This window comes from Borostomias antarcticus (genome assembly GCF_949987555.1).
Source record: "Borostomias antarcticus genome assembly, chromosome: 3".
NCBI classification, from domain to species: Eukaryota; Metazoa; Chordata; class Actinopteri; order Stomiiformes; family Stomiidae; genus Borostomias; species Borostomias antarcticus.
The window spans coordinates 3,188,735-3,202,589 of NC_140236.1; the positions used below are offsets into that span (position 1 = coordinate 3,188,735).

Consider the following 13,855-nt stretch of genomic DNA (forward strand, 5'->3'; position numbering starts at 1 on the left):
AAATCATTTTTGGGGCCAAGCCATGAAATATCAGATGATTCCGTTTGTAGCATGCTTAAATTTTAGTTGCCATTCATCAAAATGTAACGTTTGTTTTTCATGCAGTATTTTCCTTTATCGGGTTATTACAAAAACCGCCAAACCGATTTTCATGAAAGTTGGTGGAAGGGTGTAGCATGGGCCAACTTAGAACCCACAAAACTTTGGAGCAGATCCGAATCAGGGGGCGGGTCCACGAGCCACCCAAACACGGTCGCCCATTCACCTCCGGGGGGGGGGTCTTGAAATGGCCATATCTCCACGTGAGAAGGTCACAGAGACACAGGGTTTGGACTGCCATAAAGCTCTTGACCTAACATATCACAAAACACACAGAACATATCCTGCTCGCACACACGTGCGCACTCACAGAGCCACAAAATGTATTCATGGGCAAAGGTCTGTGCTCTCCGAGTACCATTTCTAGTTGTCTATTCGATTTAGTACTTTGCAGAGAATACAGTCAAATTTTACACCAGTGTACTGCATCACATCAAAGTTATATTTGTGTGAATTAAGGAGATAATTTGGTTAGTTACTTCACAAAATTGATTTTTTTCCCTCATCAACTTTGTTTCACGTAAATGTAAATATTTGCTGTGTGAATTTTGAAACACATCAATCAGTATTTCTTGTACAGAAGTTATTACATATAAAGGGATTGCAGATGTAAATTAGCTTCAAGCTAGAATCTGGTACAGTATGTTGCTATATATGTTTTGACTGTACACTGTCCCTTTTTAACAAATAAAATGAATGAATGAATGAATATAACTGTTTTGCTGACACAACTATTTATGTTTAATTAAATAATTATGAATCCATCTTTATGATCTGGATATTGATCTGTGGGTTGCTGGAGATGACAGAAATGCTTTTCAGAGAGACACCTGTTGAGACACCCCTCCCTCCCCCCTCCTCCTTCCCTCCCCACCCCTTCTCCTTCCCCTTCCCTCCCCACCCCTCCCCTCCTCTCCCCACCCTCTCCTCCTCTCCTCTCCCCTCCCCTCCTCTTCCCACCCCTCTCCTCACCTCCCCCCTCCTCTCCCCTCCCCTTCCCTCCTCTCCCCTCCTCTCCTCCTCTCCCCTCCCCTCCCCTCCCCTCCCCTCCTCTCCTCTCCTCTCCTTTCCCCTCCTCTCCCCTCCTCTCCCCTCCTCTCCCCTCCTCCTCTCTCCTCACTGTGGCTGAGTCAGTGCTACAACACTGGCTGTGGATGAGGTGAAGTAATGTCCTGAAATACTGAACAAAGTGAGATCCCTGGAATAAATATGTACCATTAATCCAAGCATGTGGACTATGGCTTCACGGTGTCAAATGCTGCTGCAACACAGTGTTAACAGATGTGGTCTATTTTTATTTACACCATCAGACATAATTATATGTACTGTAGTTTCCTGGGACCTGGGCCTGCATGCCTCTCATAATTACACTTGCACTTAATGTACACTTAGGCCTACACTTAATGTACAGTTGGCGTCTACATATACTTTACAAAAACGCAATGAATGCAACAATATACTATTTATAAAAAAGAAAAAACACATTCGAATTTTTCATTGACTTGCTAAGAGAAATGACCCACATGGAGTCTATATGTTCAATTGTCTGTACACATTTCCTCATTTCCAACTGGATATTACAGTGACTGCTTGATATAAAATAATACATGTTCAACTTCAAAATTCAACTACTGTATAAAATGATTTATATTGACTTCTCCCACACCCACGTCAAGGCTGTTCCACTAGGTTAGGCTACAGTCCTTTTTGCGCAAACAAGGTCCTCGTTTTGCACTATACTCCACATCCTGAGTAACTCCTGCGGGCTCAGCTTATGAACAACGATGAGGTTTTTGTAAAAGCAGGGTTCGTTGTTCATTGGGCTCACTCTGCGTTTCATTATACCGAATGTCCTGAAACCTGGATGCATTTCTGGAGCCAAGTGCAGCTTCTGTAGGCACATTCCCAAAAACACGTCATCAATAGGGTAGAGTTCCAAGTCCTCCGAGACGACGAATAGTCTCCGGGCTAGTTGAGAGGACATTAGAAACCCCCCACCGCCAACATAAGGTGGATATGGCTTATCAAACAGTTCTTTGGGAATGTAGTATTTACTTTGACGGTTCCTTATGGGGATGGCTTTAGAAATAGTGTCTCCGACAAACAAGTTGAGCACTTTGCGCTCCTCAATCTTAAAACCAACCAGTTCCAATAAATTGTTTGTATTTACGAAAACATCGTCGTCTCCCTTGAATATGAACTTGGCACTTGAGCAGTGAATATCAAACCACTTAAGAAAATTTACTTCTTTCAAAGTGAGGTTGAAAAAAGTGTCCATAAAATCCCATTGAAGTATATCTCCATAAATCATGTTCTCATATTCAATCAACTTCTGCAGGTTTATTGTATCTTTACCATTGGCTGGACTCCCTAAAAGAAACAAAGTTTTTATTATTTTCCCATCAATTGTCTGTTCTTTCCCCCACGTCTTGCGCACGGCGTCTCTCCTGTCATGTTGCTCTATAACGGATTTCACCACCATGAGCAAGTGCACTTCTCCGCTCCTACACTTCTCCGGGTGGTTTATCAACATCGGGAAATACCTACAATGTCTATGTAGAACAAACTGATGGAACCTAGGATCCAAACGGCGAAACCAGTCGTTTTTCCTCACGTCTGAATCTTCACTGCAATTCATGACATGCACATCCCAATAGGCCGGAGTTGCGTTGGAGACGGCCACCCGTTGCGCGTCCACATCATCTCCAAAAACAGACGGCGAGTAGTTCCCCAAACGACTTTTCAAATCAGCTTTTCCTTTGTGTAAATCACATTCTGCTCCACACCAAGAACCACCTCCAACTGATTTTATATCCATATCATCCTTGAGGCTGTTTTCCACAAGCTTGAATCTTTGGATCATCAGTAAAGACGCAAAAACTAGAGACAAACTCAGGAGAGTTTTTAACACCCTCTTTCTCCGGAAAAAATGATCCATAGCTAATGTGCACAAGCAGGTAGACTAATCAACAATAAAGACTTACTTTGAATATTCACCCATTGGGTCATACTTTATCATCTTTTTAATGTCCGTTTTAGGTCCGTTGCCGTCCATGGAAATAGGAGAGTGGTAGTCTAACCCCGTGGTGGATTGGTTACAATGTGTGTGCGTCAAGCAACTGCATCTTCCAAGTGCCGCTACTTAGACCAAACAGGCCGATAATATGTCCTTCACTTGATGTCAATCCAGTTCCTCCTCCCACATTTCTGATGGCCCTTTCTCGTTTTGTAGACTGATCTTGATCATTAATTCTGCGGATAGTCTCCCCTCCCTCCTCACGACACTTGGGGATCTCGGTGACAACCAGGTTTCTTGTTTCACGTCACAGATGGCCGTGTGTTGGCTCGCTTGGCTTTTAATTATATATCCAATGGCATTCTTGAAAGAAATTGGCATTGTAGAATATTACCTTGGCTTTGATATGGAGGCCTATCCTACATGTAGGTCAACATCACGTGATGTAGCCTACCATTTACAACATTCACGATTAAATTGACGTGTGATTAAGTGGTCTACTATTTAGGCTACAGTAAATAAATGAAATGAACAGGTAGGATATTGAGGACAAGATAATTATTTGAGGTTAAGACATAAACCTGTCAGGTTTGGTAGATGGCTAGACTACTTATATAGGCTATATAAATAAATTGATCAAATGGAAGGGTCTATTTAATTTAATAAGAATACAGTCAGACTAAACCTACTGGTAACCCCCCCCCCCACACACACACACCTCGATTTTCTATCAAAACACCACGAATGTATCTCGTGTTAAGAGCCATGCCAATGAAGTTCTGTGTCTTGATCATGGATGTATTGATAGAAGGTCTTGATGCTTTATTCCAATATCGTGGGTGAGAGTGTGTGCTTGAACTGTGAAACGGTATGAAGCAAACAAGCGCGACTACGGCCTAGAGTAGACCGAGCCTCTTGCGCCCCCTGGTGTTTATCTGGAGCATGCGCAGATGTGTACACGACGTCAACTCTTGAACCCGAGACGAGACGCACCGGGAATGACCCGTAGCTCGTTAGTTATCCCTCGTGACCCAGAACTACGCCACACGCAGATCAACCGGACCAAGAACTAGACTGACTCTCCTCGGTGGAGTGAGATCACCGGAGGATCGCTAGCGTAGTCAGTAGTAGACATTACAACTATAGAATACACTGCCTTCCAACTCTCAGTATGTCAGAACAACGAGGATAGATAATTGAATAAAAACCAAACTAATATCTAGACAGGAGGAGCTTGAAGCTGCACGAACTTCGGGTCTCTTACATGAAGTAAAAACAGGTAACTAGGTTAGAGATGTAACACATCCAATCGGCAATGTTGGAATATACATTAATGATAACCTAACTAGATAGTTATATGTGAAAGCCAACGTTACCTAGCTGTCTGTATGCGATGTCTACTTTAGTTAACCAGCTAGCACTAGCTAGTGCTAACAACATGCAACGCTCACATTGACATGCATGTCTTGCTAACGTTATCTAGCTAGCCGTTTTCATCCATTCTCGATGATTATACCACAATATAAAAGTACATAAGTGTGTTGTTTTTATGATTAACGGTGGCAAACCACATTTCCAGATGCCTGGTCGACTTGGCATCATGAAGCAGAGAAGAGGAAAGTGCGGCTCTGAGACTAGAGCTTTTAAGGTGAATGTAAAAACAACACAACTTTCTATCTAGTGCTGTTATGACTGCAGCTCTTAACCGTTGTCTCCCCCTCTAGTTTTCAGGGAAAAGAAAACAGGCAAAGAGACCCGTGATGGAAACGGCACACCCAAAAGCTGGGTCTGCCAGTGACTGTAGGGGTTGTGCCTGCAGCAAACCAGCACATCCCTCACAGAGACTGCCTCACAGGGAGAAACATCTGAGTTGTGAAGCTGTACCAAACCTTGGGGATGAGTGGGAGGGCAAGGAGAACAAAGCGAGGTTGACGTTGGAGTCAGACCGCTGCAGAATTAAGAGTTTCTCGGAGACCATGGAGGATGAGGAAAAGGACGCAAGCGGCAAGAACATCGTCCCCGAGGACATTTTTCCAGATGAGAACAGTAACCAGATTCTTCCAGTGGAGCAGTTCTTTGGAAACCTGGAAGTTGTACAGGTGTGTGCGAGATAACTGTCTCACTTGTGGCTTTCTTTTCCTGAAGTCCGATAACTGTCTCACTTGTGGCTTTCTTTCCCCTGCAGTCCGATAACTGTCTCACTTGTGGCTTTCTTTCCCCTGCAGTCCGATAACTCTCACACTTGTGGCTTTCTTTCCCCTGCAGTCCGATAACTGTCTCACTTGTGGCTTTCTTTCCCCTGCAGTCCGATAACTGTCTCACTTGTGGCTTTCTTTCCCTTGCAGTCCGATAACTCTCACACTTGTGGCTCTCTTTCCCCTTGCAGTCCGATAACCGTCTCACTTGTGGCTCTCTTTCCCCTGCAGTCCGATAACTCTCACACTTGTGGCTTTCTTTCCCTTGCAGTCCGATTAACTCTCACACTTGTGGCTTTCTTTCCCTTGCAGTCCGATTAACTCTCACACTTGTGGCTTTCTTTCCCCAGCAGTCCAGTAGATAAACGCCTTTTTGTAATGGGCAGAATTCTTTAGTGTGAAAAATTGGTTCAAACATGCCATGCCATTTTGTGTCTCTACTTTAAAGTGAACAATTATTCAGCTCATCTACCGTTTAAACATTATATGTGAAAACAATTTGACACCCTTGAGCTTATACCCCATCAGATACTCTTATCAGCATCATCGTATTATCATAGGACACTGCCATGGGCTTGACATGCGACCCGTTTCCTCCTTGTACTGTAGGACGGTCCTGAGAGATCAGCCAGCTCCTCTACCGGGGGTAAGAGGGAACACAGGAGGCAACGCTACTTTGCTAAAGAGGACAGCGATGAGGAAGAAGGCTTCTCTGACATGCAGCCAGAGGACAGAGGAGAAAGTTAGTTTACACCCACTGAACTCTTGATTGGGCGGACTTCTTATTCGTGGCTATGAACCGGCTGATCCTCGTACAGGGATGATGGCCAGGTGGATTTCTCCATGTGAATCACATGGTTCTGTGTGCCTGCATTTACTCAATTTAAAGACATGCATTTTTGTATCAAGAAATTATTTTTCCTTTCTTGCTTGTCAGTTGTGATACTTTGTATAATGTTCGTAGGGTACAAGCACATTTTTATTTTGTATTGATTCTGTACTGTTAATTAAGCTCGTTGCGTTGTATGCTATGTTAACTGCAGGAGCTTTTGTCAGTTGGGCTCATCTCAGTGTTTTGTTTTTGTGCACTTCAATTTTGAGATTTTGTCTATGCAAACTAATTACACACAAACCTTGCAGTGAATTAGGGGGTGAGCCAATTAGTGTAACAACACAACTCCATAACCTTATGTTCAAACAGATGTGAAGCATGGCGCATGATTCATTTTTAGTTCAAAACCTACAGTGCCCAATCTATACATATTAAAAAGCCTTTATTTGCTCCATGTATCACCAATGCCGCCAACACTAATAATTACATGATTTATTATGTTGCATACAATCAGTCATATATTTGCATAGCAAAATATGACATTTAAAGCAAAATTATTAGGGTATATTTACGCTTGATTTAATTGAGTTTGTTGGCATTGATTTCAGTTCATCAGTTCAACTATCAAAATAACATGTACAAAATGTAAAAAAAATGCATAATATCCATCCCACAAAAGTACTAAATTCATTATAAATCCGTTTTCAAACTATTGTGTGCGCTTGCTTCACTTTCCATGGGGAATCACTTCCGTTTCACACGCTTGTACATTCTCTTATCATCACACAACAGGTCATGGGTGCCCTTCTTATGGCAAACAATATGTACCAGCTTGAGATTCTCTCTGGTGAAGAACAGTCTGTAGAAATACTCCAGGTTGATGTCACTGCTCTTGTGCTTCTGTAGAGCCTCCACTAAAGCAGGCATGACCGTTCTCTTCTTTTCAATCCTGCAACAAAGATGATTTCAGCACAGATTTGATACATATTTATGGTGTGGGATTTCCTTTGTCTACTATTTGCAAAAAGTAAAGTATCAAATGATTTCCCACCCACCTGTGGTCCAGGTTCCATGTGCTGAAGAGAATTCTGCTCTCTCGGTTGCCATAGGGATTGATAGAATGGAGGGACTTGCATTCTGACTGATCAAATGCCCCCTAAATTGAGTTTAGAGACTTGGCTTTAGACCACCGGAGGATCGAGTAACAAATATAATACAGTCCTAGACCGTAACCAGACTAATACATATCTATGACTGACAACATACCATTTTACAGTATATATATTTCGGTAAAATATAAATGCTTGAATTGCATTTTAGTTCATGCATCCTTCATAACAGCCTACTGTGTTTTTGATGGGTGTTGTGAAGTCATGTTGAAGATAATGGCGGCGGTGTCTAATGTTGACACTTCTAGCTACTAATTTCATGCCCTTGTTACTTGAATTAAATAATGATACTTGAATTAAATAGTGACAGATTTTCAACATTACCTGACAAGTGAACCAGCCCTCCTTGGTGCAGAGGCGATTTGGTTCCTTCTCTGTCCTGTCAAAGTAGCAGCCATTGTACTTGCCAGATTTCAGTCGAGTCACTAAGCACTGTGCAGTTTTTGTGTACTCTGCTCTGACTCTGGGTTTCTCAATGGTTTTGGCATAACTATCCACCTGAAATGAAGTAGATGTAAAGCCATTAAGACATTAGAAACGGTACATTTTCTGAAGAAAATGTGTGTGCTTGCTGTGTGAAAGCAGGCATAATAGTACTATTAATCCAAGTATATTATTATAACAGTATAAATGGTATCTAAATTAGTATAAAGCATCCATCCATCCATCTTCATCCGCTTATCCGGGGTCGGGTCACGGAGGCAGCAGTTCCGGCAGGGGGCCCCAGACATCCCTTTCCCTGGCAGCATCAACCAGCTCTGCCTGGGGAATCTTTAGCCGCTCCCAGGCCAGTGCGGAGATGTAATCCCGCCACCTAGTCCTGGGTCCCGAGTATAAAGCATGAAAAGTATAAATGGCAATGTATGAGTATAAAGCATCAATAGCTCAGTGGCTTGGTGTGTTACACTGTAGGTTTGATTCCCACATGGACTATTCTCCCAGCCCTTTCTGTGTGGAGTTTGCATGTTCTCCCTATGCTCACTCGGGTTCCCTCCACATAGAACCCCAATATAAAAACATGCAGAACAACAGATGCTCTTCAGTCCCGTCCCTGACCAGGACTTGGACTGAGCACTTGGACTTGGCTCCTGGCAACCCTTGGAGGAGGGACAGCGCGGATGGGTTGAAGGCAGAGGACACATTTAATTGGCGGCAGCTTCAGCGTGTGTTCTGTCGCCAGCCTTTGCACGCGTGTTGTGTCACAAACTGCATGACAAGAATTAAACGACTTTGAAAGTCGCCATGTTTTAAAAATTGAGTCTTTCAAAGTTTGAATGTAGTATCTACTGTAGTTGGAAAAAGTATCAAGTAGGGATTGAAAGTACACCTCTGTACACAAATGTAACCAAACGTGTAAAGCCGGAATAAGCTTGTCGTTCTGACTATTTCAAGCTTTGAATAGTCTTTAGAGCAAGCAATCGTTGAAAGATTATCTCAAAGCACAATAATATTGAGAATGAGAATAAGCACTTCTAAATCTGAGGCCATGGTTCTCAGCAGGAAACCGGTGGCCTGTCCGCTCCGAGTAGGAAATGAGTCCTTACCCCAAGTGAAGGAGTTCAAGTATCTGGGGGTCTTGTTCACGAGTGAGGGAACCATGGAGATGGAGTTAGGCCGGAGAATCGGAGCAGCTGGTGCGGTTCTGCAATCGCTTTACCGCACTGTTGTGACGAAAAGAGAGTTGAGCCAAAAAGCAAAGCTCTCGATCTACCGGTCTATCTTCGTCCCCACCCTCACCTATGGTCATGAAGGATGGGTCATGACCGAAAGAACGAGATCACGGATACAAGCGGCCAAAATGAGTTTTCTCCGGAGGGTGGCTGGGGTCTCCCTGAGAGATCGGGTGAGAGGTTCAGTCATCCGGGAGAGACTCGGAGTAGAGCCGCTGCTCCTTTGCGTCGAAAGGAGCCAGTTGAGGTGGTGTAGGCATTTAATGAGGATGCCTCCTTGGCGCCTCCCTAGGGAGGTGTTCCAGGCGTGTCCGGCTGGGAGGAGGCGTGGGGTAGACCCAGGACTAGGTGGCGGGACTACATCTCCGCACTGGCCTCTGAGCGGCTAAAGATTCCCCAGGCAGAGCTGGTTGATGCTGCCAGGGAAAGGGATGTCTGTGGCCCCCTGCTGGAACTGCTGCCTCCGCGACCCGACCCCGGATAAGCGGATGACGATGGATGGATAGTAACTCAAAGAACAATAATAATTCTGAGAGGGACTATTAAAATTATGATTAAGGTTAACTTGTGAATATGGAAAATGTAGGCTGTCATATATTACATTAATTGGTGTCGTTCTGATCAACTGACTGAATCCCCTTTTCATTATCGCTTAATTTAAGAAGAAAATGCTTTTACCTCCTTCATGTAGCCCCGAATCCGGCTCTCACAGTTGTACTTCATGTAAGCAGACTTGGTCTTAAATCGAACATCAATCCCTGAAATGACACCCAACACCATTTCCGGCCACATAACCCAACTGGGATGTGTGTGTAATGCTTAATTGACTAAATCACATTTCATACCTTGAAACCACTCCTCATCTTCCTCCCTGTTCTCAGTTTCAGAGCTGTCCTTCAAATGCAGGAGTAGGTCTCCCAGGAGTCTGCGTGTTTTTGGAGACCGTTCATCACAGAGAAGTTTCCTTGCTTCATCAATCAGTTGGTCTGAGTGTCGGTCTGTGTCCAGTAACCGGCGTATATCACAGACAACTGAAAAAGAGTTGCATTTTATTTCAATAACATGTTAACTAATGTGGGTGTTACTCATTATGGTGCATTTACTATCTAGTTTGATGACGGCTCATCACTGGTGATTTGATTTCACAGCATTGGGGATAACTGGACCACAGAGTAGATTTAAGTGTGTGTGTTTAATTGTAAAAAATGGCTAATGATGCACAGCGGTTGTTCCGTCTCAACCACAGTATCATCTATACTTGACGTCTTTTTGTCCCATATGTTAGTCAGTGTACTAGGTCTCTTTTGAGGTGGACCTTCTGGGACAGCTGAACTTTAACTAACACTAATAGGCTCTGTGCACCAGCTTCACTACTTCCTGAAAGCCACTTGGCTTCTTTATTTCCTGTCCAATATGATTGGATTAAGTGATTAATCAGGTGTGCGCTGGGTCTGCCTCACACCTGATTAATCACTTAATCCAATCATATAGGACAGGAAATAAAGATGCCAAGTGACTTTCAGGAAGTAGTGAAGCTGGTGCACAGAGCCTATTAATCCAGCTGTTCCACTGCAACTCATGCTACAGCTGGAGCTCTGGTGGATAGATCTCTGGGTATGAAATGCGCTATATAAATAAAGCTTTGATTGATTGATTGATTGATAGATAGCTTTGAGTTTCACCACCCACATCCGTTCCATGTCTCATCCTCAGCTAGAAGAACAAGTTCCGCATTGTCTGGAAGAGTGTGAAAATAGTCCTCTGTCAATTCTGCTCCATCTTCATACAAGCAAATGCGAGAGCCGCCGGGTTGCACCTAGAAAATATACTGTTTATTTATATTATATTACTGTTTGCTAGTCAGACAGCTACATAACGTTAGTCTGTCTAGCAAGCTCATAATCATTGTCAAGAAAAAGATAACGTTACGTAAACCATACCTTTAAAAGCTGGCAACCTTTACTGATGAGTCCTTTGAGATTCGAAGCTGCGATCCCATATTTTTTCGTGTCTTTGAGACTTCTGAGTTTTACAAGCTTGTTCTTCCGGAATAGTCCAAACATGCTTCCCCTTGAAGTTCTAGCTACAGTATGTTGAAAAACATAAAGTAATGAACGGATACTGCCACCTACTGGAGCATATTGACATATATTTTATCTAAAGTATTATTATTTTGGTACTTTTATGGGAAACCGGCGTTTATCTCATATTATAACAGCACCAGTGTGCCTCTTCTAAACTACATCCGGTCTCTAGGTAGCTACTTCCCTTGTCTTCCATAGAAGAAGAAAAAGCATAGCAACGTTACCGTTACCATAGCAACTGAAGCCAAGAGACGGGAGAGACCAACCGTGAATGTTCGCAGTGTCCGGAGCAATTTCATTCCGTTTATTTCGCGATTCTTACATTGCATTAGTCCACCTAAAATTCATACTGTACCTTATGTTTAAGCGCTATTTCAAAAAAAATGGAGGGCTTATTAAATATACCTACAATAAACAACTCTCGTATTTCCGATTCCCCCCATTTACGAAATGGCCTAATCCTTTCTAGACAACCTGGTTGGCTGTGACTCGGCCACCAAACAATTTCCAGTTCGCTAGCATTTCCATTACTTTTACATTTAATATATTTCATGTTCGGTCTGGGTAGCACTAAAGAGAAGCTAGCTGCAAACCCTGGCATGTAACGTAAGCTAAGGCTGGCCAGTAGCTAGCAAGCTACCAGACCCCAAATACTACTTAAACCTCTAGCTAGCTAGTAACATTAACGTTAGCCTGCTAGGTTACTAGTTCAGAGTGTGTTCTTGTTTACTTTTATGTGAGTCAACTAGGAAGATAGCAAGCTAACCTTAGCTATCTGATGGTCAAAATACAAGTATCTACATTCTTTGTCTTGTACAGAAGAGTCCACATCTCATGGAGTATTGGAAAGGGTTGTATGAGAGAGGCCGAGTGATTCCCCCCCACAGTCAGACTGCTCGCCTGGCCCAGGATTCACACCTCTCCCTCTCCCAGGGCTTCCAGATCACACTCAAGGGCTTGGATGGACCTCATTTACACCAGGTTGGAATAGTCACCAAGTCAAAACAGTTGTGTTAGTGCCATGATCGTACTGTATGTGTATCAGAAAGTACTGACAGATAGTCACTTTTCCTTGTTGCTCATCAGGAGTCCTCAGAAGGGGAACAAGCTGTCAGCTACCAGCTGCGAGTTTCCCTGTTTGATCAAAGTCACCAGCACTTCTTTGGGAGAACATGGAAGAGCTCACCCCAGAGGATGAAAGCCAACGGCAAGATAAAGTTCAATGAGGTACAACACTATGCTGATTTTCATTATATAGCAAGCCAGAGCTTACCCCGAACAGTAACAAAACAGAAAGACAAAAGTAGAGAAAAAGTACCAAAGTTTATTAAGCTCATAAGCCCCAATACAGCCTCTAGTCTACTTTGACTGGCAGACAGTGTTGAGAACTTCGAACTTAGATGCAGCCAGAGAACTTAGGGTTTCCTCTAGATGTTGACCGATTAATCAGCACTGATTTATTAATCAGCACTGATAGGACGTTTCTAAAACTATTGTTATCATATCGGCCTTTAAAAATCCACTATCGGTCGACCTCTAGTTTGTTCTGTAGGCTGAAGCTAGCCCTAGTACTGCTCTTTTTGTGCAACTGTTTGTGACACCATTACACACCCACATTAGACTGAGAGGGCTTGCTAATAATTAGGATGACACAGTGTTGTGACGCTCATATGCCCTTCTTACTACTGTGCCTGTGGTGTAGTCTTGTCGAAAATAAAGCCAGAGGCTTTTCTACAGCAATCGACTTTTATGGGTAATATTCAGGATTTAACGGCAGGCCAGTAAATGTCAAGCCGAAGGCATGTTCATGAACGGACTGCCTTTTCGCTTCCAGCCAGAGGGCTCTAGGACTGAGACAGCGTCTCCCCCAATGTTAGGGAGTCAATTTTAGAAACAGTCAGTACGACACAATCTAGAAATCTAGAGAGAGGCATTTCCAGGGCTCCAGACTAGCAGTTTACACTTGTGGCTTTGCTGCCACTCAATTTTTTTGTTAGTAGCAGTATCACATAATTTGGTGGCAGAAAAAAACTATGTACAAAAAATTGACCGTAAAACGGTAATAAGGTGCAACAATGAATTTGTATTAGTGTACTAATCACATACAGTTACAGTACATTTGCCTGGTGAGGTAGGTATGTGTGTCTGTCTGTCTGTTTGTGGGTATGCCTCTGTGTGTGTGTGTGTGTGTGTGTGTGTGTGTGTGTGTGTGTGAGTGAAGCGTGAGGCAAGTGGCAGCATAGCCACCAATTATTTTGTTTAGGCAGTGGACATATTTTTGGTGGCAATTGCCACCAAATTGGTGGCAGTCTGGAGCCTTGATTTTAGTCCACTATGGCAGGCACAACGCTTTAAAGGGGTAGTGTGCTATTTTGGACATTTAGTCTGTCTACCATGAACCTGAAACATAGGGACCATAATTATCATAAATAATCATTCCAGTATTGAGCTATCTGTCGTTTTTATGAGGGCTCTCACTGGGCTACAATGGAAGTCAATGGGGCATAATGTAAATGTGTTGAAAAACTATGATGAATGTTCTTTTCTGAGACGTGAAGCAGAGTTTGTAATCTTCCCAGTCTCAGTATGCTCTCCTGTGAAATGTATCGCAATCCGAATATTTTTAGGTATTTGGCATAAAAGAAAAAAAATTATATATATTTTTTAGGTATTTGGCATAAAAGTAAAAATGCTGCCAAAAATAGAAATGTTAATAGTTTATTTTTACCAATGAACAAAATGCAAAGTGAATGAACAAGAGAAATCTAAATCAAATCAATATTTGGTATG

General features: G+C 42.9%; 3 protein-coding genes across 3 annotated transcripts; 1 reads left to right on the forward strand and 2 right to left on the reverse strand.

Moving 5' to 3' along the window:
- Nucleotides 1-1,519: 1,519 nt before the first annotated feature.
- On the reverse strand, nucleotides 1,520-3,104 carry b3gnt7l (UDP-GlcNAc:betaGal beta-1,3-N-acetylglucosaminyltransferase 7, like). Its single transcript, XM_084461836.1, has one exon. It carries the CDS (start codon nucleotides 3,035-3,037, stop codon nucleotides 1,790-1,792), a length of 1,248 nt encoding a protein of 415 aa, XP_084317962.1. The 5' UTR covers nucleotides 3,038-3,104; the 3' UTR covers nucleotides 1,520-1,789.
- Nucleotides 3,105-4,213: 1,109 nt separating this feature from the next.
- Nucleotides 4,214-6,060, forward strand: cUnh1orf174 (chromosome Un C1orf174 homolog). Its single transcript, XM_084436250.1, has 4 exons — nucleotides 4,214-4,394; nucleotides 4,695-4,763; nucleotides 4,840-5,214; nucleotides 5,920-6,060. Exons 2-4 carry the CDS (start codon nucleotides 4,695-4,697, stop codon nucleotides 6,055-6,057), a joined length of 582 nt encoding a protein of 193 aa, XP_084292376.1. The 5' UTR covers nucleotides 4,214-4,394; the 3' UTR covers nucleotides 6,058-6,060.
- Nucleotides 6,061-6,873: 813 nt separating this feature from the next.
- On the reverse strand, nucleotides 6,874-11,100 carry dffb (DNA fragmentation factor, beta polypeptide (caspase-activated DNase)). Its single transcript, XM_084436249.1, has 7 exons — nucleotides 10,922-11,100; nucleotides 10,671-10,797; nucleotides 9,827-10,012; nucleotides 9,660-9,739; nucleotides 7,636-7,809; nucleotides 7,198-7,298; nucleotides 6,874-7,091 (listed from the first exon to the last, which is right to left on the reverse strand). The coding sequence occupies exons 1-7, from the start codon at nucleotides 11,042-11,044 to the stop codon at nucleotides 6,887-6,889; spliced, it is 996 nt and encodes a 331-aa protein (XP_084292375.1). The 5' UTR covers nucleotides 11,045-11,100; the 3' UTR covers nucleotides 6,874-6,886.
- Between the last annotated feature and the right edge of the window lie 2,755 nt (nucleotides 11,101-13,855).